The sequence below is a fragment of the Protopterus annectens genome, chromosome 13.part0, assembly GCF_019279795.1.
Source record: "Protopterus annectens isolate FY-2018-M chromosome 13.part0, PAN1.0, whole genome shotgun sequence".
NCBI lineage: Eukaryota > Metazoa > Chordata > Ceratodontiformes > Protopteridae > Protopterus > Protopterus annectens.
In genome coordinates, this window is record NC_056747.1 from 835,271,217 (window position 1) to 835,299,121 (window position 27,905).

At 41.7% G+C, this 27,905-nt stretch overlaps 1 protein-coding gene across 1 annotated transcript in view; it reads left to right on the plus strand.

The window, feature by feature from the left end:
- Positions 1-3,938: 3,938 nt before the first annotated feature.
- Positions 3,939-27,905, plus strand: part of APPBP2 (amyloid beta precursor protein binding protein 2) — a 1,023,983-nt gene continuing 1,000,016 nt past the window's right edge. Inside the window, exon 1 of the mRNA XM_044054555.1 lies at positions 3,939-4,423. Coding sequence (XP_043910490.1) covers positions 4,286-4,423 — 138 coding nt within the window. The 5' untranslated portion in view covers positions 3,939-4,285. The remainder of the gene's footprint in view (positions 4,424-27,905) is intronic.

The window sequence follows — 27,905 nt, forward strand, 5'->3', positions numbered from 1 at the left end:
TATTTCCCTTGGCAAACAATGCCCAGCCTCGAGATTTACTGCCTGCATCTGTAGTTACCGTGTACATCTATGGAAACATAAGAATGAATGTACAACTGCCCTCAGCTGCAGACTTCTCAACTCAAACTGAACATTTACTTGTTAAAGGAAACTTTTCACTGCATTTACAGTGTACTATTACTGTTGAAGCAAACAGAAAACTTGTTTATTTTTTTAATTAAGCTAAGGGTATTTATCCAGATATTCACCTATGCAAAACTAAGAGAAAGCATCTCACCACTACATATGTTATAATCAGTGCAATTTTACACCCCATCCCCATTCCAACAGTCCAAGATTACATCATATTAACTTAAAGATGCTTTTTAGATTCCCCTAACTAGATACTTCACAAATTTTCTTTACTATATAGCATGGAATTTATATCAAGAAATGTTTTATACAAACACTAAGAACAAGAGTGTTTAGTTAGTTACTTTGTATGCGTTATTCTAAATATTAGTGACAGAAAGTGGAGTGTATGCTATTCAGTCCACACATAAGTTTAACAAAGTCAATAAAAATTCAGTTTTTTCTCAGCCACTTTTTCTTATAAAGTTATATTTCACAAGTGTTATCAACGTTTTACACTCTCATGTTTATTCACTAATTTCAGTGTTGCTGGTTTTCTTTCTGTTCATTTCCATATGTCACCTCCATACTCCTCTTCAAGTCCAAGGTATTCCCTGTTCTTCGAACTGTGTGTGTTTTTTCCTGTCTCTCAAGCATTTTCCTTTGGAACATTGGAAATATGGTTACCACCTGTCCCACTTTGCGAGGGACAGCCCCTCTTTGGGCAGTTGTGTCCTGCAATAGTTGCATAAAACAGTTATTCTGTATTTGAAACACCTAAATGTTATAAGAAACATAATAAGCAACTAAAATGCTACAAGAATAAGCTTTTATTTAGGCACAAAAGTGAAGTTCTGTCCTTTGTACTGGCCGTGGGTATGTTTTGCCCTGCAAAATCTGACGTTTGCACCAAAAATGTCCCACTTTTGTCATTTGAAAAGGTGGCAATCCTAATTGGAAATTGTTTCAATGGCAATGTCTCTCTATAAGCTTTATCATCAGAAGAATGAGGAACATAGTCCCCTTCTGTTTGATGGCTCACTTTGTATTTCCTCCTTAGCTTGTTCTGCATCAAAAATGTATTTGATCCTCCAGGAAAAAAATATTGTAAAGACAGTTGGATACAGTAGCTTGAATCTTTCACTTGACTCTCGACATTCCTTGACTGCTGACATAAATTTGCTTCCCTTCTGTCTGCTGTACAGTGAATAACCATTTTCCACAAACACTCTGCAGTCTCTAATTTTAATACTTTGCCTATCTGGCACAGTTTTGTCAGGATCAACTATTTTTGCTGGTAAGATTGCATCTTTACTAATACAGGTCTTAACTGCTTTCTTGTGGCCAGGTTTGGAGGATACACACAATGTGCCCTTTCGATTAACATATCCTGCAGTGGAATACCAGGCCAGTTCCTTATTTGTGCTTTCATAAGGTTAATCTGCTCCTTCCACTTTCTCTGGTACAGCAGAAAATCTGAGGTTTTCTCTGCATGCTCTGTCCTCTAACTTTATTATGTTTTGAAACAAAGATACCTCATACTCAGCCAGCCTTTTCTTCATTTTGACCTTTGATTTTTGCAGTTTTATCAGTTCATCTGAATAGCTGTTTAAAGCTTCTTCTATTTTTCCAGCCTTTTGTTGTTTGAGTTGATATACTCCTTCAATGTTTCATTTATTTTAGTCAGCTTTGAGCACATTTGATCCCCCCCCCGCCTGTAAATTACTGGAAACCATCTAACTGTCTAATGGGGAAAAATTTCACTCATACATACTACACCTCCCTTGCTATTGCCTGCTCTCAAAAATCTAGTTCAGTCCTATTCCTGTCCTTGGCCTTTAAGGTCCTCCAGCACAAACCTTCTAATGGTAACCAAATCCAACAATAGCCATGGAGATTCCCTTTACTCAGGCCATATTTCTACATTATGGAACTCATTACCACAATATTCAATTCTACCAACACTTCTAACTTCAAATAACTACTAAGGACACACCTCAACAACAACTGGCTTTGCTTTTGTGCAAAATCAGGCTATGTTTTTTGCAACTCTTCAACCCTTTCTAACTTACTGTTACTATTTAGCCTCACTCCCACACAACTGACAATGAAATAACATTGATTTACCTCCTACAACGCTTTCACTTATATCTTATTACTCTCCATTTCCTCTGCCGAACATCACCTGTCTATTGCCTCTCAACCACCATAATGTTGTTATACACCTGATTTGCATAACATGCATGCCTCATCTCCTATACCATTTTCTTCTCCTATCTTTTATAAATGTGTCTGCTAAAATGCGTGATAATATATCATTACTTTTATAAATTCTCTCTTCAAATTTTTGTATCTTTAATTTTGTAACTTTTGTAATAACTTCCATCTTTTGTAAAACTTTAATTTAGTTACTTATGTTACTTTTGGAGCTTTTCTCCCTGGTTCTCTGCTGAAAATGAGCCTTTGACCCAGGAAGACATTCCCAGTAAAAAAAAATGCAACTAAATAAAACAGTGTACCAAAGCTGCAGCTTGAACTACTTTTTGCTGAAGAGCTGCAGGATTCTTTCCAGTCTATACCTACCTATGAACCTATTCTTTTCAGTTGGTGACTTCTCTTCACCTTTTCTAGTTGATTTTCTTTCAGACTATGTTTCTTTTTTGCTCATATCCAGGAAGTTGCTTACTAGCCAGTAACTGAATTTTACTAAAATTGGCAGAATCACTAGCCCTTATTTCTCATCAGTTTATTTTTTCACACTAGGAACGATGACATTAAGCTGTTTATCACTTTCATCCATTTTGGAAGTCCGTACTCAAGTACAAGAAATCTGGACAAAGTCAAAAATAGTTGGGAGAAAAGACACAAAATCAGATAACGATTTTAATTATTACTCTTAGAAACATAGAACATTGCTAGACTAGCAGTTTTTGCATCAGCATGCTTTTTATGATGGAAATGAAGTCTAAAACTCATATGTCATTATTTAGAGACTGCAGTCCTCGATAATTTGTCAGAAAAACACAACTTTCAAGAGGAACAGATCAGAACTATGAGGCAAAAATCGGGACACTTGAACGAGTATGCTCATACTAGCTGTCACCAATCAGGGACAAATCCAGAAGTAATCAGTGACCCTTTTAAAATATTATTAGTAATTTACTACTATTAACTAGAACCACTGTGATTCTCAGCTAGAGCGTCTTCTGTGCGGAGTTATGCGTGAATGGGCGTGCCTTCATTGAAGGTTGAGCGTCAGGGCTGGTAACTCGGCACGTAAAAATCCACTACCAATCATTAGCCGACGGAGTTCCGCTGTGGCGACCCCTAACCGGGATAAGCCGAAAGACACAACAACAACAACAACTAGAGCCACCGTCATAAGAAGAAAATGTAAACATAGATTTTCTGAAGTTAAAGAAAGAAGTCAACAACTCTTAATTATTGTCATTTTTAAGTGCAATTCGCCACTTTTCCGGGATTATGAGAAACAGACAGCTAAAGTTTGGGTCAAAATCAGAGAAAGTTGAGAAGTATGGGTATGCTCCCATTACAGTGTGTGTGTACATACAGAGAGAGACAGAGAGAGACATAAACTAAAATAAAGATTGACTGTAAGTCAGCCAACAGACTGCACTGCACGGAGTTCCAGGAAGAGCATATTTAAAGTGACTTCACCCAGTTAAAAGTGGACTAACCCTCAATAAATTAAATAAATAAAGCTCGCTTCTGCCTAGTAGGTTTACCTTAGTAACAAATAAAATAAATCAATATATGTCCACGCCAAGAAGACTTACACTGTTATAAAATAAAATACGACTATAAAAAAAATATTTTAATACAGCAATAAACATGACTGTACAAAGTTCTTATTCTCCGTAGTGGAACCAGTATCACCAGCTGAGGACGCAATTACGTCATGAGGCCGCCTAACGCAGCTGAGGAAAAAAGCTTGAAAAACTGCAAGAAAGTGGTATCTCTGTGTGAGATCAGAATTGTAAAAAGCAATGTGAAGGCAGATGTGGCTTTATAACTGACACATATCAATTGAAATTTGTGTGTCTCTTGTCATTGTTTTGCCACAACTGGAATGCTGTCCGTGTGGAAAAAGAAATCAGTGGAGAATCATTAAGGGTGAAGGATACTGAGGGGGCAGGGAAAAAAAGAAAACAACATGGCGGCAGTGGAATTGGAGTGGGTCCCCGAGACATTATACAATACAGCGATCTCGGCAGTGGTAGACAGCTATACCCGTTCACGGAGAGAGGTCCGTTCTCTTCCTGAAAACATCCAGTTTGACGTCTATTATAAGGTGAGACTTTCTAGTTGTAATGTTTTGGTAGGAGGTTGCCTTAAGTTTTCAGCTGCTGTACGTTGGGAGAAGAGGCTAGAGGAAGATCTACTAATTTAACACTTTTTGAGGACTAACTAATGTATGTCTTGAACGATCTTGTCTGAGTATTGGTAGATAAATGGTTTAGTTACAGATATTTGTTAGTAACTAGTGACTAGATGAATAATGGGTGAAGTGGAACTGTCAAGTTTCCTGTTTGAGTGAGTTGTTATGCAAATCAGAAGGTAATTATGTTGTGAGTACAGTACTCATTTTGTTCACACTTGCGTAGCTTTGTGATTTTTCTGCCAGTTTTTGTTATCCAAGAATATTCTTTAGTTTTGTTTCATTTTCATGTATTAATTGTGGTGGTTAACACTACTGCAGGGATGGAATGTAATAATAATTTCATATAGTCGAACGTGTTTGAGTTGCATATTTGTATTCGTATACGTGCAGTGTATGTGCTTCATGAACAGTTTAGTTACCCCTGCATTGATTTGGGGTGCTAGTAATTGAAGAAAGCGTTTTTGTCGCACATTTTCCTCTTTCTCCAATGGTTGAAATTGCAGCTGCAGAGCAAAGTTGAGTGAAAGTATATTTGCTTTGTATCTTAATCAACGTAAATGAGAAATGTATTGGTTATGAATTTCGGAACATATTGATCGCTTTAAAAATGTACTTTGTTGTAGCATTCTGCAAAAGTGCTTTCTGGAGCATTATGACCAGCAGTAGTATATTTTGCCAAGTGTTTGCATGTTGCTGCTGCATATAAAACGTTGTTTTATGTTGTCAGTGTAGATTTATCTATATTACTGTTTTCAGTTTTACTGTAAGGCTATGAGTGACAAAAAATATCCTGTGGTTCAGTTCACCTACCTGCTGGAAAAATATACAAATAACAGGATCTGAATCTGGTAGGTAATGTGTGAAATTGGTAAGTTGTATAACTGCATTTTCTACTGGAAATTATTTTGCTGTCAACATGTTTCATTTTGCTGTAAATTTTTAAATATTGTAAGAGTGGATTATTTACATTACTTAAACTTTGAGTCTCTTGACATGATTTTTATTTGCTTTCAGGTTTCTGGATGTGTCATTTTTAGGTAGGAGGTATAGTAGTAGTACATAATTAATTGCACCAGAATTACCTAAAAAATGATTCAGTACCTATTTTAAAATAGTTCATGCATTTTGAGAATCTTGACAGTTAAAAGACTTGCATTCATTTTGTAGTAATTTAGTGTTTTCTGCTGGTTATGATATTCTTCTTTTATATGGCTTGTATTTATAGGGTAAGTAATGCAATGCTACTTTTGCAGCATGCAAGAATGGTTGCTACCCCATTCCAGACTCTCCTCCCTGCTAGTAACAAAAGTGGTGAAACTTGGTCCTTAAACTTGTGAGATATGCAAGTGCGCTTTCTCACATGTCATTAACAGCAGCAGTATATTCATAGGCAAGTACTAGGCTATAAGCCTATCCAGAATGTGTTGGCTTTCGCCACCCCCTTAGATTAGTTCCCTGCGCCACAGTCCGGCAGAGCCACTGCAGTGATCCCCGGGGTAAATTTTTTGTTTCCCATCCACCCGTCAAGGTTTCTCTTGAAGAGTGTTAGTGAGGGGCTCTGCCTGATGTATATTGGGATCCTGTTTTAAAGCATGGGGAGTCTCTGGGACAGGAATATATCTCTCCAGCATGTTCTATTTATTGTTGTGGTGAGGTTTATATCTATAGAGTGTGTGGCTCTCTGGGATTTGTTTTTTTTTTTTTTAGGTGGAGCATGTCCATCAATTCTGGGTTGGACATGGCCTTGTATGTCAGACAAAGATCACCTCTGAGTAAGCGGTATGCAACCAAGTACACCTGGAGCTTCTTGAGCCGGGCTGCATAGGGCATCTGTTTGAGGCCAGGAATCCTCTTGGTGAGGTACATTTGTGGTCTTTCCAGCTGTTGCAGGTGTCTTGTAAGGTACATCCCAAATGGGGTGTTGTATTCTATGATGGGTCTAATGAGTGATGAGTAGAGAGGCACAATAACCTCTTTTGTTCTAGATGCGAATCGTTTTGTGATTAGGTGGGCCACATAGAAGGATTTTCTAAACACCTTGGCAATATGGTTATCAACGGAGAGATTACTATCTACTTGGGTCCCCAGATCCCTTATTACATTTTCTAAATTTAGAGGATTACCACCTATGTGATAGGTCGCGGGTACTTCATTTTTTCCAAAGGGGATGACTATGCACTTTTTGGCATTTAGCTTGAGGCCATGATTTTGACACCAGGTATTTGTCTCAGTGAGACCCTTCTGGAGGGTGTCTCTATCAGCCGGAGAATCAATTATGACCCCTAGTTTGCAGTCGTCTGCGAACTTGGTCAGCCATAGTCCACCTATTCTTACCTGTACCTCTGAGAAGTATATACCGAATAGGAGGGGTCCTAAGACTCAGCCCTGGGGGACGCCACTTGTAACCGGTTTAGAGTCTGACGTAGAGCCTGCAACTCTCACCATGTGGGGTTCTATCCATGAGCCAGTTGGCAACCCATCTCGTGACATAGGGGTTTATGTTCAGGCTGGTGAGCTTGTCTATAGTAGTAGAATGGGGAAGGTCTAGGTAGGCTGTGTGGACCTCCTTTCCCTCGTCTAATGCCTTGGTAACTGTCTCAAAGAAGTCCACCAGGTTTAGGAGGCATGATCTGCCCTTAACAAAGCCAAACTGGGTCGGGTCCAAGGTTTGGAGGTTCCCAATGTCTCTGTTAATGAGTTCTATGATGATGCGCTCCATAGCCTTTCAGACCAGGCTTGCCGGGCTTATATGGCGATAGTTCCTGGGGTACGTTGTGGCTCCACCTTTGGGGAGTGGGATAACTGTTGCTGTGCACCACTCTGTGGGTACATAGCCTGTATTGGCAAAGTTTTTCTTGTATTACAGTATTGTCTGACTATGTTTTTTGCAACTCTTCAACCCTTTCTAACTTACTGTTACTATTTAGCCTCACTCCCACACAACTGACTATGAAATAACGTTGATTTACCTCCCACAACGCTTTCAATTATTTCTTATTACTCTCCATCTCCTCTGCCGAACATCACCTGGCTATTGCCTCTCAACCACCATAATGTTGTTATACACCTGATTTGCATAACATGCATGCTTCATCTCCTATACCATTTCCTTCTCCTATCTTTTATAAATGTGTCTGCTAAAATGCGTGATAATATCTCATTACTTTTATAAATTCTCTCTTGAAATTTTTGTATCTTTAATTTTGTAACTTTTGTAATAACTTCCATCTTTTTAAAACTTTAATTTGGTTACTTGTTACTTTTGGAGCTTTTCTCCCTGGTTCTCTGCTGAAAATGAGCCTTTGACACAGGAAGATATTCCCAGTAAAAAAATGCAACTAAATAAAACAGTGTACCAAAGCTGCAGCTTGAACTACTTTTTGCTGAAGAGCTGCAGGATTCTTTCCAGTCGGTACCTACCTACCTATGAACCTATTCTTTTCAGTTGGTGACTTCTCTTCTAGTTGATTTTCTTTCACACTATGTTTCTTTCTTGCTCATATCCAGGAAGTTGCTTACTAGCCAGTAAATGAATTTTACTAAAATTGGCAGAATCACTAGCCCTTATTTCTCATCATTTTATTTTTTCATACTAGGAACGATGACATTAAGCTGTTTATCAATGTTCATCCATTTTGGAAGTCCGTACTTAAGTACAAGAAATCTGGACAAAGTCAAAAATAGTTGGGAGAAAAGACCCAAAATCAGATAACGATTTTAATTATTACTCTTAGAAACATAGAACATTGCTAGAATAGCAGTTTTTGCATCAACATGCATTTTATGATGGAAATGAAGTCTGAAACTCATATGTCATTATTTAGAGACTGCAATCCTCGATAATTTGTCAGAAAAACACAACTTTCAAGATGAACAGATCAGAGCTATGAGGCAAAAATCGGGACACTTGAACGAGTATGCTCATACTAGCTGTCACCAATCAGGGACAAATCCAGAAGTAATCAGGGACACTTTTAAAATATTATTAGTAATTTACTACTATTAACTAGAGCCACTGTGATACTCGGCTAGAGCGTCTTCTGTGTGGAGGCATGCGTGAATGGGCGTGCCTTCGTTGAAGGGTGTGCGTCAGGGCTGGTAACTCTGCACGTAAAAATCCACTACCAATCATTAGCGGATGGAGTTCCGCTGTGGCGACCCCTAACCGGGATAAGCTGAAAGACACAACAACAACTAGAGCCACTGTCATAAGAAGAAAATGTAAACATAGATTTTCTGAAGTTAAAGAAAGAAGTCAACAACTCTTAATTAGTGTCATTATTTTTAAGTGTAATTCACCACTTTTCTGGGATTAGAGAGAGAGAGAGAGAGAGAGAGAGAGAGACATAAAACTAAAATAAATATTGACTGTGTCAGCCAACAGACTGCACTGCACAGAGTTCCAGGAAGAGCATATTTAAAGTGACTTCACCCAGTTAAAAGTAGACTAACCCTCAATAAATTAAATAAATAAAGCTCGCTTCTGCCTAGTAGGTTTACCTTAGTAGCAAATAAAATAAATCAATATCAATGTCTCTGTTAATGAGTTCTATGATGATGCGCTCCATAGTCTTGCAGACCAGGCTTGTCAGGCTTATATGGCGATAGTTCCCGGGGTCCGTTGTGGCTCCACCTTTGTGGAGTGGGATAACTGTTGCTGTGCACCACTCTGTGGGTACGTAGCCTGTACTGGCAAAGTTTTTTCTTGTATTACAGTATTGTCTTGTAGCTACAGCATGTGGGGGTGCTGCCCCTTTATGTCCACTTGAGGAAAATGTATTGGATCGTATTTTATTCATTCATTCATCCGTCTGTCCAAATGGATTGATAAGACTGGAGCCGCGTATTGGACCTGATCTGGCTTTTTTTCAATGCTGTCTGCCTTGAGCTCCTGAGCTTTTACCCTTGCATACTGTGCTGTGCTGTATGTTGCTTCAGGTCTTATTTGCCACTATTGAGAATGGAACGATCAAAGCATTATTTAGCTAAGTACTTTGTTTTGCCTGTTATAAAGTTAGCCTTCTTTACATAGCTTTCATATAACTAGTTTGTTCTTTGGAACTCTTTTATATTTTTAAATTTATGGGGGTAGGATAGTTGTAGCCTCGACTCCTTTCAAGTGCATAGCTGGGCTGGCTGACTACTACTTTTTCACTGTGCCTTTATGTATATGGGTATTATTACTGAACTGTGCTGTTTCTGCCTTGTTTAATGTAGCTAGTGTGTTTGATCGTTTGGTTGCTGTAGTTTTATGTGCTTGCTATGGTTAAAAGTAAATGTGTTAAATTTGGGCACAAAAGCCTGCCCTAGGACCTGCTTAATTCCTGCATTATTTGTTTGGGTCCAGAGCCCTTCACTGTAGAGTGGGTGTGATGTCAGCTGTTCGGTTCCAGAAACCTTACACGTCTCTGTAACAAGTTAATAATAAAATGTCTTTTACATGTTTATACGCAAAAAGGCGAGAAGAAAAAAAAGAGAGAAAAGGACAGGAACAAAGTAAGGATCCCACGAAAGGGAAAGCACAGGATCTTTGCTCCTCCCCTTAATTGAAAACTCTTTTTCCACTCAGGAAAAGGACTCCTTTCACTGTTTCATCTTAACTACAGCAACTAAATCCTCCCTAAAGACCATTGTCATTAGGGACATGTCCCCTCCTCTGATTCCACGCAGACAGTCATCTGAAATTGGGCTGCTACAAGTCTTTACTTCGAGACCTGTTTAACACTTTCAGAAGTACAGTTGAAGACTGGGAGTCCATGAAGAAGGCCTTTCTTAAAACTCTGAGTTGAGTATTATTCCATCACCCTCTGCATCTATACCTAGTAAGGTTGGCCCTCTTCACCATTACAGTCTCTTTCCTGGTATCCCTCTCTGTGCTGATGGTTTCAAAATTGGCTTGCCTCCTGGACTCAACATCAGATGCTTTTAGTTCAGATTTCATTTCGTCTGATGCTCTTGACCCATGGCCTTTGGGACTCTGAGTTTTGGCTTCAGCCACTCGACACCAGGTAGTCTATCCCAACCCATGTAGGGCTGCTCTCGGTGCTGGAGTTTTTGGTCTTTGTGTTGTAGGCCCAAGTCTCTGGTTAAGATCCATCTGGTTCCTCTGTACTGGAGATTCAAATTTCAGACTTGGCTATCACTGCTATGGCAGAGGATGTCTCTACTCTGAGATTAGACTCCTAGGTGCTGGGAGATTTTGTATCAGCATTCAAAGCCATGGTGAGTATAATAGGTTCTCCACCAAGACGTATTCAGGGCTTCTTTCCTTGTCAGCTCGAAGCCCACCTGTTTCTGAACTGTTGTTTCATGGCTCTCCCATAGCAGAGCAGCTCAGATAACTTAAAAGCAATGGCTGTGGTGTTAAGTCTCTTCAGGGGACTGAGATCAGTCAGAATGAGAGATTCCCAGGAAAGGAGACCTGGACTCCTATATCCATGTTTAAGGTGAGAGATTTTACTAGGAAGATTGAGAGGGTTCCCCACAGTCCCCTACTGAAGATGCATCATTTGGTGAAATCCTTGAGCTAATGAGACAGAAGGGATTTTGACATGCCAAAACCACCCTGTCAGGATGCCAAAAAGTGATCTTTGAGGCATAGAGTTTATTTTCACTCTTCCTCTTGGGTGGTCCCTCCTGCAGATGGTCGTATGGACTTTGTCACTAGGATGGAATGGCAGGGACCTGACCCTTCAGAAGCCATACCCCAAAAGCCTGACAGAATATTTTGCCCTTCTAAAGGTGGGTAGTTTAGGTTAAGTGGCCCTCCAGTGGACTCCATGGTCTTTGCATAGCCACCATGGAGGAGTCCTTGGGACAGTCTTAATGCTGTCCATACTTCAAGTACAGAATCTAAGACGAGAGAGAATGAAGAAAAATGCTTATGCTTTGGGTTCATTTGCCTTGAGAGTGCTCAACTATTTAATACACACTCATTGCTTTCAAAATGACCTAGCTTATCAGACTTAAGATAGTTTCTTCAAAGTATTTAATCTTAACAGGGTTCTCCCAAACAGTTATAAACTACCTAGGGAGCAATGTTGCCTTAACACAAACCTTTCTACAGTGCTGCTGGTCTAGCATTTGGAGTGCACCGTTCCTTGTCTGGAAGGCAGAACCAGCAATTTTGAAGGCTTGCCCAACACTCCACCTGTGGAATCCATTGGGGGAGTCTTGCGTCTCTACTCATCTGTATAACTGGCCATCACATTAGACAAATGGGTGAGAAAAATAATAATTAGAGGTTGTACCATTTTCCTTCCCCAGAAGATGCCAGTCCAGACATTCTATCCCACAATGCAAAGTGACAAAGAAGAATGTTGCTCTTCAAAAAAAGAGCCACCATTGAAGTCCCACTATATAAGAGAGGATTAAGAAATTAGTCTAGAGTTTTTTTAGTACTCAAAAACAAGGACCTCGAGGCAATCCTAGGTCTCGGCGGCCTAAACCACTTTGTCAGAAAGATCCAGTTTAGAACGGTCATATTGCAGGCGATCCTACCATGTGTATGAGAGGACAATGGGGATGTACTATATAGACCTCCAGGATACTTGTCTCCATGTAAAAATTACAAAAGAATCCAGGATGTATCTACGCTTCCAGCTAGGAGCTGGTCAATGTCAATTCATAACCCTGCCATTCTATCTCACTACAGCCTCCCTGGTGTTCATCAAGTTACTACTAGTGTAGGTAGTTGCAACTTACCTGAGGCTTGAGAGGTATGCATACTTCCATTATATGGATGATTATTAGCTCCTTGTTACAACAAGCTTGGAGTCCTTACTGCTAATTAGAGACTACTATTTACAGCGCTACCTATCTTTAGTTATGTCAGTCAGTGTTGAAAAGTCATCCCTCCAACTTTCACAGAACGTTATTCTTATAATGTAACAATAATTTGCTGTAGGACTTATGGCAGATTCCATGGAAGTAGTCTTTCTTGCCCACCTACAGATGAGCGTTCTTCAGTGGTTGCTGTTCTCTCAGTGGTCACAGTTGTTGGATACCCTGTCCGTATCAGTCTGCCTAATTTCATTTTTCAAGATATGTGACTTGGTGGCTGAACTTGCTAAATCTTTTATTTGGCTGCCTCTGCTTTATACCTCCCCCAATGGTGGTAGTTACCATGGATGCCTCCTGTCTGGGGTGTGGGGTATTTTGAGGGGAGGATGGACCCGTGGGTTTGGAGACAAGCAGATACTGATCTTAGCATCACATCAGTGTTTTAAAGATGGGAGCAGTCTTCTTAGCATTGCAGGAATTTTTAGGACCTTCTTCCCCATGGAGTGATCTTGATTCAGATAACATGTGAGTGGTTTGATACATCAGCAAGAAGGGAGGAACAAAGTCCAATCTCTTTTACAGAGAGGTAATGAGGGTATGGCAGTGGGGATTGGATTTTAATTGCTTTCTATTATTAACGGACATTCACAGGGGGAAAAGCAACTATCTAGCGGACAGGCTCAGCAGATATTTTCTGATTCCGCGCAAGTGGTCCCTCAACCCATCAGTGACTTAACAGATTTTCGGACACTGGGGCACAGAATGTTTCAATCTCTTTGCCATTCCTACCAGTGGAGCAGCTACTTCACTCTGTTTCCCTTAGAAGGTCAGTCACCAAATATGCCCCAGCCTGTCGGTGCATCCCCCACCCTGGCTTAATTTTATGCCTTCCCACCTCTTCCTCTTATTCTCATGTGTCTACAGAAAGCATTACATGTTCATAGGTTGGTACTAGGCTATCGGCCCTAGGGCCTATACAAGCCTACCCATAACAATTCCCTGGCTATTTCTTCCCACAGTATTTACTTCCCTTGACCCCTGTATAGCAGGGCAACTGACATGATCTCCGGGGTGAATTTCCTATATCCCATCCAGTTGTCAAGGCTCCTTTTGAAGAGGGCCAAAGAGGTTCTCTGTTTGACATGTATGGGCAGTCTATTCCAGAGTCTGGGGAGTCTCTGGGTCAGGAACCTATCCCTCCAGCATGTTTTGTTCATTGTGACAACGTTTAGGTCCCTGGAGAGTGTGGCTCTGAGGGATTGGGATTTCTTTAAGTGTAGCATGTCCAGCAGCTCTGGGTTTGACATGGCCTTGTATGTTAAGCAGAGATTGCCTCTGAGTAGACAATATGCAACAGAGTATATATAGCTGGAGTTTTTTTTAGATGGGCAGCAAAGGGCATATGCTTTAGGTTTGTGATTCTTTTAGTGATGTATTTCTGCAGCCTTTCCAGTTGTTGCACATGTCTTGAGAGATGCATACCAAGTGGGGTGTTGTATTCTATAATGGGTCTAATGAGGGATGAGTACAGTGGGACAATGACCTCCTTTTTTTCTGGATGAAAAGCCCTTAGTGATGAGGTGTGCCACATACAAGGATTTCCTGACTGTTGTGGTGATGTGGTTATTGAAGGTGAGACCACTGTCCACCTGTGTCCCCAAGTCTCATCACACTTTTGGTGTTTAGTGTACTGCCACCTATGTACATGTTTTTCCCCCAAAGGGGATAACTATACATTTCTTGGCACTGAGCTTGAGCCCACGGCTCTGGCACCAAGCATCTGTTTCTGTAAGGCCCTTTTGTAGAATATCCACATCATTTGGGGATTCAATAATGACTCCCAGTTTGAAGTCATCTGCAGACTTTGCTAGCCAGAGTCCCTTAGTGTTGGCCTGTACTTCAGAGAAGTAGATGCCAAACAAGAGCGGTCCCAGGACTGAAACCTGAGGTACTCCACTTGTCACTTGCCTGGAGCTGGATTTGGAGTCGGCTACTTTTACAGTGTGGGTTCTGTCAGTAAGCCAGTTGGCAACCCATCAAGTGACATAGGGATTAATGCCCAGCTGAGTAAGTTCATCTATGGTTCCAGAGTTGGGGGATAGTGTTGAAGGCCTTGGCGAGGTCCAAATAGACTGTGTGGACTGCCTTGCCCGCGTCCACAGCTCTGGAGACTGATTCAAAGATGTCACTCAGGTTCAGGAGACCAGATCGGCCCTTCACGAACCCAAACTGGGTGGGGTCCAGTGTTTGAAGGTTGCCAATGTCTTTGTTTATAAGTTCCATGATAATATGTTCCATGGCCTTGCAAATCAGGCTTGTCAGACTGTTGGGGCTGTAGTTCCCAGGATACAAGTTGGACCCCCCCCCCATGGAGTGGGATAACTGTAGCTGTGCGCCACTCAGTGGGCACAAAGCCTGTGGTGAGGCTAGGATTAAACATGACACTTAGCTGAGGTGCCAGTTCATTTTGTAGTAGTTTATGGTGTAAAGCTACTATAATTCTCCCCTTCTGAGGCCTCACCTGAAAGAGTCTCTCTGTGTCTTGGACCTACAACCAGATCCTCATTTTCACTTGTCTGACCAGCTTCACCCAGACCTTTCCAATCTCAAACTCCCCACATGGTATCTCCAATTCTTGTGATGGCCTGGGACCCTTGCTTATTAGAGATGGTAGTTCAGATTCAGTCTGCTACCCAGAGGCATCAGCAGCAGCAGCCCCCTTTTCCCCATGTTTTTTCTACATGGGGTTGAGGTACTGTGTTAACTGTCGCCAACTCTCTCGATTCAGTGCCACACTCCTGCCTTCTTCAACACTCATGCCTGACCGTTGCAGAACTCCTTTCAAACAATCCATCCTCCTCTTTGCTGGGCGTCCTCTCTTCTTCTTACCTTCTTTCTGTCTGTCCCAAATCTTCCTCACCAGATTGTCTTCTGCTTTTCTGCACGTGTCCAGACCACTGTTATCTGTTCTCTCTTTGTTCTTTTCTGCAGTTGGAACTACCTTGGCTTCTGTTCTTAAGCCCCTATTTCTTCGTCTGTCCCACAGTGTGCATCCTTCCACCCTTCTCAGGCACTTCATTTCCATCTCCTCTAGCTTCTTCAACTATTCTGCCTTTACTGTCCAGGTTTCTGTACCATGCAGTAGTACTGATCGCACCATTATCTTGTAAACCTTACTTTTCAACTTCTTTGGCATTCTTCTGTCATAGACTACACCTGACACTCTATGCCAGTTGGCTGCAGCCCCTCTGATTCTAGCTTTGATCTCTTCATTCAGGCTTCCCTTCTCAACCACCCCTTCCACTTACTTGAAGCTGTTTACTTGTTCTCCTATCTTTCCTTCTGTCTCTATTCTCAGCTTCTTCTGATTTCCCAGTTTGCTGCCATTACCACTGTTTTATCTGTGCTTAGTTTCATCCCATGTGCTTTCAGTTTTGCATTCCATTCTCCTAGCTTTAGCTGCAGTTCTGGCTCAGAGTCTGCCTGTAATGCTACATAGTCTGCATACAGCAACTTTGTTGATCTGTCCCATCCAACCTGTTTGCTAATGTAGTCCATCACCTGTATGAACAGCAGTGAGTTCAGAGCTGAACCCTGGTGTACACCCACTCCCACTGAGAACCCCTCTGTGAGGCCAAACACTGTTCGTACTTGAGTCCTTGTACATAGCCTGCACTAATTCTACCAATGTTTCTGGGACTTCAAACCAATGCAACACCGCCTAACTCAGCTTTCTTGGGACTTTGTCATATGCTTTCTCCAAGTCTAGGAATGCCCAGTTGGACTCTCTCCTTATCTCTAGCTTCTTGTCAAGTATCTGTGTCACTGCAAACATTGGGTCACTTGTGCTGCATCCTGATCTGAATCCAAACTCCTCATCTCCCGTCTTATATTCTACTACTCTGCATATCCGTTTATTAGTCACCATCTCTAGAACTTTCATGCAATGTGATAGGAGATTGATGCCTCTGTACTGCCCACAGTTGTGGATGTCCCCTTTGCTCTTTTACACTGGCATGAGTATACTTATTCTCCAGTCATCTGGAATGCACCTTTCCCTCCACACTGCTAATTAGTACCCTCTGGAGCCATTTCTCCCATATCTCACCCAACATCTTTATCATATCCACTGTGACCTCATCTGAGCCTGCTGCTTTCTCTGACTTCATTTTCTTAGTGCTGTTCTTACTCCTTCTAGGGTGGGTTCCTCCTCTTCTCTCATTGTAGTCTGTTTTCTGCGGCAGTACAGCTTCTGTGGGGTTTTCTTCGTTCAGAAGCGTCTGGAAATACTCCTTCCATCTGCCTGTGATGTCCTGTGGGACTGGTGAGCAGGTTGTTGCTGGCATCCCTTTTGAAGGGTGTGTGACCATCTTTATCTTTTTGTCTTTGCCTTGCAACCTGATATAGTTTCTTTGTGCAACTTAATGAGTCACATTCCAGAAGTTGGTAGAGTGCCTCCGATGCCCTATTCTTTGCTATTGCAACTTCTTTCTTGGCTTCTTTGTTAGCCAACCAGTAGTCCTTCTTAGCCTGGTCTGTCTTGTCTTTTCCATCTCCCACTTCTTCCTGCACTACTTCTTTCTTTTGCTGACTTTATGGACTTCTACATTCCACCACCAACTTTCCTTCTATATCATATTTTCATACATGGCTTGGCCACATATCTTTTCTGTCATCCTAACAGATGCTGTTTTTAGGTGCTGCCATTCTTGTTCAACTCCACCTATTTCCTGCTCTTCTTGGGGTTCTAGAGCCCCGAGTAATTCCTTGAACTGTTGTACTTTCTCTCCAGTCAACTTGCAGGTCTTCAGTCTGGTCTTTGTTGACCTTAGTGCCTTCTCTGACCACTGCTTGCAGCTGAGTGTGGCAACTAGTGGTTTATGCTGTGGGCTGACTGTTTCACTGGGGATGACTTTGCAATCATGGATTCTACCCCAGTGCCTTTTTCTTACTAGGAGGAAGTCTACCTGAGTTGCATGTTGGCTACTCTTGTATGTGATCTTGTGACTATCTCTTTCTGAACCATGTGTTAGCTACTATCAAGCCATTTGCCAGACAGAAGTCTAGAATGGTTTCATCTTCTTTATTCCTGTTGCCCCACCCATGTGGACCCAGGCAGTCCTCCTATCCTGTTCTGTCTGTCCCAATATGTGCATTCAAGTCGCCCATTATCAACACCACTTCATGTTGTCCTGCTTTATCTAGTAGGTCCTGCAACTGCTGTCTGAATGCACTGTTTTCCTCATTATCATAACCCTGCTGTGGGGCATAGACTAAGATTATGAATAGTGCCTTGTCATTACATCGGAGTCTGATTGCCATGAGTTTGTCATTCATTCTGATGATATCCCTCTCTGCCTTCTGAAACCTCTCTCCCCATAATTCCTACACCATTTCTAGCCCCCCCCCCCCCGAGTAGTAGAGTCTGGATTCCAAGCCAAGTGGCTTTGCTGCACTGCTCTTCCATCTTGTCTCTTGGATACATAGGATGTCCCGCCTAATCTGTATCATTATGTCATCCACTTCCAAACTGTGTCCTTTCAGTGAACCTACATACAGCATAGTAATTCTCCGCTCATGTTTGGCAGGTTGGGTGGTTTTATATCCAGCTTTTGCTCAACAGAGCTATCCCAGGTAACCCAGGCTGGGCAACTAGACACTGTCCAGCCAGTAGCTTATTGACCCAGGGCTGCTGGGCTTTTATGGTGAGCACACACTGGCCAGTAGGGACACATATACCCCTCCCACCATTAGCAAGGGTCCCTGGTGTGAGTCAGAGTAGGCAGGGTCCTCGACCCACTTGTCACCAAAAATGGGCATGGGTAGTTACCAGTGATATTTGTCAACATGATCGAGTCACTTTAGAGTGGCTAGCCCTGCCACAGCACAAAGTTTGCGATCAGTGTTCTCTTATCTTGAGGATACTGCACACCACAGTAGATGCCCAAAGTGGTTGGTTTGTACAACTCTTCCCCCTATAGGGCACCGTGTAGAGTCTGTGCTGCTGCTCACAGCTCTATTCATTGGTGAGTTTGAGATGTAAACGCTCAGCATGTTTTTTGGCCATGGGAGAAACCCCACGGAGACGCAGGGGGAACGTGCAGACTCTAGGCAGGCATTGGTTGGAGGTCAGGATCTAACCTTATGCATGGAGGCAAAGACGTAAACCATTGTCAACTGGTCTCTGCTTCCCAGAGGCAGTCTACTCAAAAGTATATAAAAGCAGGTAGAAAAGATTTTCCCTTTGGGTTTCCTCGTAGAATCTAGGTCTTTCTCTGTATCAGAGGCTTTGTTCTTCTTGGCAATCCTGTGTGAACAAGGATCTAGCTTTTCCCCAATCGAAGTACAACTAGCCGCTGTCTCTTAACTGCTGTTAAGATTTTCAGAATTGTTCCCCAAGTTCTTACAGACTTTGCAAGGCCTTCATTTTTTCTTTCTTGACATTTGGGATAGTTCAGCTGGGCCAAAAGAACCTATTTTCAGTGGAGGCTTGGAGAGAAGAGCTCTATAACAAACAGACACAAGCAAAGATGACAAGTTGCAAGTAGTACAGTAAAATATAGATTCCAAAGTGAATCGAAGCATAAACGAAAGGCTAGGCATTGTTTAAATATTTTACCTAATAAAAGTTAGCATAACAAACTCTCTAAACAATGGACTTTTTCCAGGTATGTCCTCCCGTAAGGGGCCCCATGCCTCCCTGGTATCTAAATTTCATTTTAGAGACTTTGACTAAACCTTCCTTTGTGCCAGCTTCTACAGTAGATTAAAATTTTCTGTCCTGGGGGGGAAAAATATATATATTTTTTTAGCTGCTGTCACTTCTGTAAGGAGAAAATTGAAACTTCATATCTTATCTATTGTACTCTACCTAATCTTCCATAAAACGTTTCTCTAAGAACACGTCTGTTTTTTATCCCCAAAGAAGCCACTGTGTCCTAATCTAAATCTGCCATTAATTTGCTAGTATTTGTCCCGAATGACACACATAAAGGAGAATACTTGTGCAGCGCACTAAATGTTCACAGTTGTCTTCAATTCTACTTGCGTAGAACCAAGTCCAGCAGAAAAGAGCCTCTGTTCATGTCTTTGCCCCAGTTAAACTGGGAAAGAAAGTTTCTAAGCACATCTCTTCTAAATGGCTAATGGAGTGTAAACCATTAATTTACACAAGTAAGAGAGTCTTTCTCACCTAGACTGAAAGTTTGTTCAGCCAGATGAATGGATACATGTGCTGCTTTTTTCAGAAATTCTGCAGTGGAGGAAATGCATGCATCAGCTACTTGGTCTAACTTGCATACCTTTGCCAAAAATTACAAACTGGGTCTAATTTCAAGGTCAGGAGCTTCCTTTGGTTATCCTTTCCTGAATGGTATCTTGTCATGATGACACCCAACAAAGAGGGTAGGTTTTAGAGCATTATGTGAGAGCGGAGTTCAGGAGCTTGAGTCAGAGAGCACTGCTAAATGGCTATATCATATCTGGCAAGTGGCTTCAGTCCCATCAGTCATGAAGGATCTGTCATTATGGTAAGTTAAATAATTTTCACTTAATGAAGCAGACAAGTTATTCTGGCAGGGGGTTGAGATGGTGGCAACCACCTAATGAGTTTAGTGACATCAGTTCTTTTGTCATGCTGGCACTTATTTTCTTCTGCTCTTGTATTTTTCTTGATAGCTGATCAGTACAGCAGCATATCATGGCCTAAACCATCTGACTATTCTTGCATCAGTGGCATACAGCTGTCAAACAATCTCTGCCTTAGCCTTTGCAAAATTACATTAAGGGTTACTGTGCTGTACAACTGTCCAGTCTATGAGTCCAGAAAATTGCACTGAGAATCGTAAAGGTTGGCTGTGTTTCGTGTGTATGCCTGTTCATGTGTGTGCTACTGCTGAAGTTTTGCTTACACAGTAACAAGGCTCATATATTTCAGTTTTTCTATTTCTACCCTCAGTTCTGTATTGCCATTTGTCTAGATATGTGTACTTGGCATGTGGTCCTGTGTGTGTGTGTGTGTGTGTGTGTGTGTGTGTGTGTGTGTGTGTGTGTGTGTGTGTGTACTACTTGTCCTTTTAAAAGTTTTTGTGGTTATTCATTTCCATTTGAGAAGTTAAATGGATTGATTTGGATGGATACATCTTTGGCAACCTAGGTGTACAACAGAAAGGTTTCATTTTATATTTCAGTAATAGTCTTGGTGTATGAGAAGAGTAGGAGCAATTTTTTTATCTGCATTGATTTGTGTTGGTTACTGTACTTACCTCTCCTGAAATACAGAGCAGAACTGAAAAAGGTCTTGTGTCATAGCAACACATATTTCCAAACTTGATTTTGGTAATTCTGTTAGAGAGGGGTGGTCCTCTTAAGACTTTTCTCATCACAGCTGGCTAAGCCAGAGTTGAAGGGGGTGCTAGCTCCTTTTACATACAAAATCGCTTGTAAATGCCCTCGGGCAGATAGCCTAGTATGAACCTATGAACCTATGAACCTAAAATTAACTGAAAATAACATTTTTTTTTTTAGTGTTGTTCGATGGGCTTTGCAGCCTTAAGCAGAAGCACTTCATTCTAAATTTCACACAGTTATGATAGAGTCCTATTCTGAAAGTAATTTTGTTTGGTGTGGTAGATATTATAAACTTGGGTCCACTTTGTTGATGTAATCAGTTGAGGCCATTTGTTGCACATATTTGTAGTCTTCCAATGTTTGAGAAAGTTCACTTGTAATCTTACTGTTATTTTTAAACTTCTTTATTAAAGTATCACTCAAGACACAGTTAATTGAGAAGGACACCATATTTACATTTTTATTTATGCTCATTATATTGTGTATATGTTTTAACAATTGTCATTCACTTCAACATTACATAAATTGCTGAGTTCTTACCTTCCCTTAAACCATAGTCCTTCTGAACATTATTTTGCATGTATTTTCCCACAAATTCGTTATTTCTATACAAGTTGCTTCTTTCCTTTTCTAATGATTCCAGCTCCAGTTCTTTTATCTTCTGTGCGATATTCAGTATTATAATTACAGTTGCTTTATATATTTTCTAGCAGCTGATTATTTGGTAGTTAGTAGTGTTACAGTTACTGTGGCGGCCACGGTGGTGCAGTGGTTAGCATTGCTGCCTCACAGCAAGAGGTTCTCCGGTTCGATCCTCGGCTGGGGTGCCTTCTGTGCGGAGTCTGCATGTCCTCCCTGTGGTCGCGTGGGTTTCCTCCGGGTGCTCCGGTTTCCTCCCACATCCCAAAGACATGCTGCAGGTGGATTGGACACTCTAAATTGGCCCTAGGTGTGCGTGTGAGTGTGCCTTCTGTGGAAGGTTGGGCGCCGGGCTGGCAACTCGACACCGTAAAACTCCACTGCCATTCAATGTGCGGACAAGGTGATCCGCTGTGGCGACCCCTAACCGGGAAAAGCCAAAAGAAGAAGTAGTGTTACAGTTACTAAGGTATTGCTATGTCTACGCAATTCTTATCCTGTGTCTCATCTCAAAAGAAACTTTTCCTTTGTTTCAGCCATTTGCTTCCACAAGTATCTCTGACAGAATACATTGTTGGGGAATTTTAAAATCTGCTAACTCATTACACTCCCAAAACATTTTCTCGGGTATCTCTGTCTTTCCCATCATACCTCCAGTATTTATCTTCCTGAGGGGAAAAAAATCTCTGAAGCCTGCTTGGAGTATACAAATATCTATGCTTCAAGAAAAATCTTAATGAGTGGATGGGAAATAGGAAATGCAACCCGGAGATCACTTCTGTGTCTCTGCTCGACAGTGGTACAGGAAAATAACTTTCTTGGGTGGTGTAAGCCAGGGAACCTTGTTGGCTAGGCTTACGTAGGCCCTTGGGCCGATAGCCTAGTACCTACCTATGAATCTATGCAAACAATTCCAAGTAAAAGTCTTAAACCTTCTGGTCTTAGTTACATATTTGGGAGCCATACATATTTCCGGACAGTGTACCTTTGTAAATTGCTTTTCCAGGTTCTATTTCCAATTTTTCTAACCTGTTCTGTATTACTACTTTCAATTACCATGCAGAATTTATATGCCCTACTAAGTATCCCTTTTTATTAATAGCAACTTATTTTCTAGACTCTACTAAAAACTCTACCACCCCTAGTCTTTAACAATAACACTCTCCTATCCCTTTTTCTTTGCATTATGCTCTGTATCAATCCCTGGTAAGGAAAGCAGACCTGCAGTTCAAACTTCTGTCTCTCCTCATCCCACTGTTGCCCTTTCCTTTTTCTCGTTGATTGCTCCCAGTACATAGTTTACTTTGTCATTTTCCCCAGTAAATTCCATCCTTCTCTTCCCTATTTTCTATACTTCTACTTGCACTTATCCCTGTTGGCAAATTCTCCTCCTTTGTCCATTCTCAAGTTGACTTAATTGGAATACTTCTACTTTATGAAATGAATGGGTTGAGCCTGTAATTGGTCATTTGTTCAATGTTTTAACCCTGTAAACAATTTAAGTAAATATAATCTCTATGGTTGTTGCCCCTTTTTAAGGATCTGCATCCAAACTTGTACTGTTTCTCACCCCTCTCCCTGTTTCATCACCTCTTTCCACTTTATCTTCTGCTGCACATATAGATGAGTCTTAACTGAGTAGTTCTAAAATATCCATTCATACCAGGTAATCCTAAACCATCTACTGTGAGGATGATCATCTTATCCCTATCCCATATAACTTTTCCCCTTTCTTCCTAATAAACTCATTCATTTCTTTGTTACTCAACATCCAGCTTTTTCCCTGGTTGATAGAACATATTACACTTTTTTATTTTTATCGGTCTCTGCCTCACAGTGGGCATGTGAGTGTTGCAGACTATGGTCTGTCTTGTCTACCACTTTTGGACATTTAATTTGTTTCTCTTGAGCATGTTCTTGTGTTTATATTTAATTACTTAACTGCAAAAAAGTAATCTTAGAATGCTTAAACAGTTGTCACTATCCAACAAAATATTTATGATTATAAGAGCAGTAAAACTGCTTAGTGGAGTTTGTTTTTGTGCTTAATGTTGTGTGCGCGCATGTTTTGCAGTATTAGATACTCCTGGTGTAATGATATTGGCAGTAATGCACTGTCTTTGAGGCTTCTGTAGCACATCTTGCCTGTCTAACCACTGTATCGTTTAATTTCATTTGGAATGTTGGGCAGACGTAAGTGAACAGTTGTCACAGAGGACTTTAACTCTGCTGCTTTGGTACTTAAGTTGGGACTGGAATATATTCTAGTCCCAAGTCCTCTTGCACTGATTAGTTCACCTACATTTTAATTAGAATATGTAACTGGAATTTCCGAGCCATTGCGTTTTCTGACGGGATTTATTTTATTTATTGATTGACATTTGATTATTGGGAAAGTCGAGCTGGGTAGAAGCCTATTTTCAGCTTAGGCCCAGTGAGAACAGCTCTAAATTATTGTTCTTGAAATGCTTTTTTTTAAATAGTTTTACAATCTGTAGTTTAAATAATTATAACAATTTTGACATAATGCAAAACATTGGTTAAGAATTGATGCAACGTATATGACAATCCTTCAAGATTTTGAGAAATTTTGGACAGTTTGTAGAGAAGGTAAGGGTAAGTTAGCCTAATACAAATAGGAATTGCACTATGAAGTGAGGGGGAAAGAGGCTTGTGGTATATTTATGGAGAAAGTCAGGGAAGAGAATTGGATAACAGTAATGAAGTTCATAGGTAGGTACTAGGCTATTGGCCCTAGGGCCTATATAAGCCTAGCCAAAGGTACACTGGCTTTCGTCACCCAAGAAAATTATTTTCCTGTGCCACTGTCGAGCAGAGCCACAGAAGTGATGCCCGGGGTGAATTTCCTATCTCCCATCCAATCATCAAGATTTTTCTTGAAGAGTGCTAATGAGGAGGTTTGTTTGATATAGATAGGTAGTTTGTTCCAGAGTATGGGAAGTCTCTGGGACAGGAATCTATCTCTCCAGCATGTTCTGTTTATTGTGGTGACAAGGCTTAGGTCCCTAGAGCGTGTAGCTCGTAGGGATTGGGATTTCTTTAAGTGGAGCATGTCTAAAAGCTCTGGGTTTGACATAGCTTTGTGTGTTAGGCAGACATCGCCTCTGAGTAGGTGATATGCAACTGAGTAAAGCTGCAGTTTTTTGAGACTGTCTGCATAGGGCATCTCTTTGAGGCCGGTAATCCTCTTTGTGAGGTATTTCTGTGGCCTTTCCAGTTGTAGATGTCTTGTGAGGTACATACCAAAAGGGGCATTATACTCTATAATGGGTCTAATGAGTGACGAGTAGAGGGGAACAATGACCTCTTTTTTTCCTGGATGAGAAACCTTTTGTGATGAGGTGTGCCATGTAGAAGGATTTCCTGACTGCTGTGGCGATGTGATTATCCCAAGGTCTCTTATCACACTTTCGGTGTTAACTAGACTACCACTTATGTGGTAGTTCATGAGTACTGAGTTTTTACCAAAAGGGATGACAGTGCACTTTTTGGCATTGAGCTTGAGGCCATGGCTTTGACACCAGGCATCTGTCTCAGCGAGGCCTTTTTGTAGGATGTCCACATCTTTTGGAGTTTTGATTATGGCTCCTAGTTTGCAGTCATCTGCGAACTTTGTTAGCCAAAGATCTTCAGTGTTAGAGAAGTAGATACCAAACAGGAGAGAACCCTGGACTGAACCCTGTGGTACTCCACTTGTCACTGGTCTGAAGCTGGATTTGGAGTATGCTGCTTTCACAGTGTGGGTTCTGTCAGTGAGCCAGTTTGCAACCCATCTTGTGACATAGGGATTTATACCTAGTTTAGTGAGTTTATCTATAATTCCAGAGAGGGGGATGGTGTCGAAAGCCTTGGCGAGATCTAGATAGGCTGTGTGAACCACCTTACCCACATCTGCGGCTTTGGTGACTGCTTCAAAGAAGTTTATCAGGTTTAGGAGACATGATCTGCCTTTTACAAACCTGAACTGGGTGAGGTCCTGAGTTTGGAGGTTACCAATGTCATTGTTTATAAGTTCCATGATGATACGTTCCATAGCCTTGCAGACCAGGTTCATTAGGCTAATGGGGTGGTAGTTTCCGGGGTCTGTGGTGACTCCCCCTTTGTGGAGTGGGATAACTGTCTCTGTGCGCCATTCAGTGGGCACATAGCCTGAGGTGAGGTTATGATTGAACATGGTACTTAGGTGGGGTGCCAGTTCTTTCTGTAGTTCATGTAGAACACAGCCTGTGATGTCGTCAGGTCCCATGGATACTGTGTTCTTGGCTTTGGATCATGTGTTTTTTACCTGTGCAGCCGTGATTACAGGAACTTTGCATTCTTCCTTTATAGAGATGGGCCCTTTAGGGGATGACAGGGGGGTAAAGTTAGCACTGAACCTATCTGCCAGGATGTTGGCAATATCGGTTGGTTCTGTATATTTAGTGCCATTGTACTGTAACTCAGAGCAGATCTGAGTGTTGCCATTGAGATTCTTGACATAGCTTTAGAATGCTCTGTGGTTGTCTTTAGAGTCAGTGGCGATTTTGTTTTCATAACTAGCTTTGGGGGATTTTATGAGGGATCTCAGCGTCTTACTGAGGCTGACCAGGGAGTTTCTCCAATCATGGGATTTAACAGTTTCTTTCTTCTGTTGTAGAGTTTGTTTATGGCAGGGGACCACCAGATTGGCTTTCTTTTTTGGAGGATAGCATCTTGGTGCTGTTAGGGATTGCACGATCCATGCACTCGTGTAAGTGCATTTGTGTAGGATTCAGCAGTCATACCTCTATTGTCCGTAGAAGGGTGAATAAGGAGGTGTTAGGAAAGAAAATGTACTAGTCCACATTTAGGGATATAGTTTATCCTGGCTTTGAGCAAGAACAGAGCCAGATTTTAGTTAAGAAGTCTTTCAGAGTGGTTTTGAAAGATGAGAGGGAGCGCGTAGACCTGACAGGTAAGGAGTTCCAGGCCTTAGCAGCCTTGTGCAAGTATAGACTGTGCCCAGCAGATTTGTTAGGCTTGTAGACAGGAGTTTTTGGTCACTGGATTGCAAATGACTGACTGGGGGACATAGCTGTGTAGAATGTTTGTTTGTTTGATTTTTAGTGCTGGACAGACAGATGGAAGATGGATAATTTTATAAGTGGTAATAAGTTGTGTACATGTTAGTTGATATGGCAGTTGTAACCAGTTAAGGCTTTTCAGTGCTGTACATTGGTGAGTTCTGAAAGCAGTATGTGCTGGAAATTTAGCAGCTTTGTTCTTTTAATTTTTGTGAAGCTTGGAGGTTGGTAAAGATGGGATCACCATAAAAAAGAGTGAGAAGGAGATGAGTAGTGGCAAGTGTAGTTTTATTTGCTTCTGTGAGAGAGCTTTTGGCTCTGTAAAACATCCCTTGTTTTTGATCAGTTTTTCTCATGCAATTTTGTATATGTAGGTTGAATATAAGATTATTATCCACTGTCATCCCTAATAGTTTGCTGTGAGAAGTAACTTCAGTGGTTGTGTTATCAAGGGAGAGGGGAATTTGTGGGGGTTGGTAGTAGTTTGGCCTTTTTTTTGGGGTTGAGCATGAATTGTGAGTTACAAAGCCAACAGTTCCTTGTGCATTCTCCTATTAACCTGGTGAACTTGGGCATCATGAGGCAATGTAGCAACTGCCTCATGTACACTCACAACCCTCTCCTCTTACCTCCCAACACGCAGACTTGCAAGAGATGCACTTGTATGTCCAAACTGGAAGCCACACACTCTCCAGTCAAGACCAGAATAGCTGGTCAAGAGGGGAAGGTCAACACTTTCACCATACCAGATGGAACAGATAGCCCTCTAGACCACCCACCAGCACTGCCTTCATGTAAAAACACAAACCACGCACCCACCTTTGCGGAGGCTCTCAATAAAAATCCACCCAAATAGCAGAGACCTCCAAGGCAGAAACGCACTCTACCACCACAACACAACACTAATCACGAGAGACAGCTCTCCTAAACAGTGTGTCACTCAACCAAAGCCCCTAAGGCAAAACATCTTGCCAGTAACAGTCAACTGCCTGACAGGTGCCAGGATCCGCCACATAACGCATGCACTCTGGTTCCTCAACTACTACTACTACTTCTTCTTCTTTCAGCTTTTCCCAGTTAGGGGTCACCACAGCAGATCACCTGTCCGCTCATGATTGGCAGTGGAGTTTTACAGTGCGGAGTTGCCAGCCTGGTGCCCAATCTTCCACAGAAGGCACACACATACACTCACACCTAGGGCCAATTTAGAGTGTCCAATCCACCTGCAGCATGTCTTTGGGATGTGGGAGGAAACCGGAGCACCCGAAGGAAACCCATTCGACCACAGGAAGGACATGCAGACTCCGCACAGACGGCATCCCAGCCAACGATCAAACCGGAGAACCTCTTGCTGTGAGGTGACAATGCTAACCACTGCACCACCGTGGCCGCCCTACACTCTGGTTCCTCAACAACAGCTACAAATATGACTCTGTCATTGTACATGTGGGTGTGAATGACCTGAGATGTACCTCCCTGGACCTGGCAGAGATGGCCTGCATCTGCCACCCCTGGGCTTCCAGATACTGGCCAAGGCTCTTGCCACCCCTGTAGTGCTT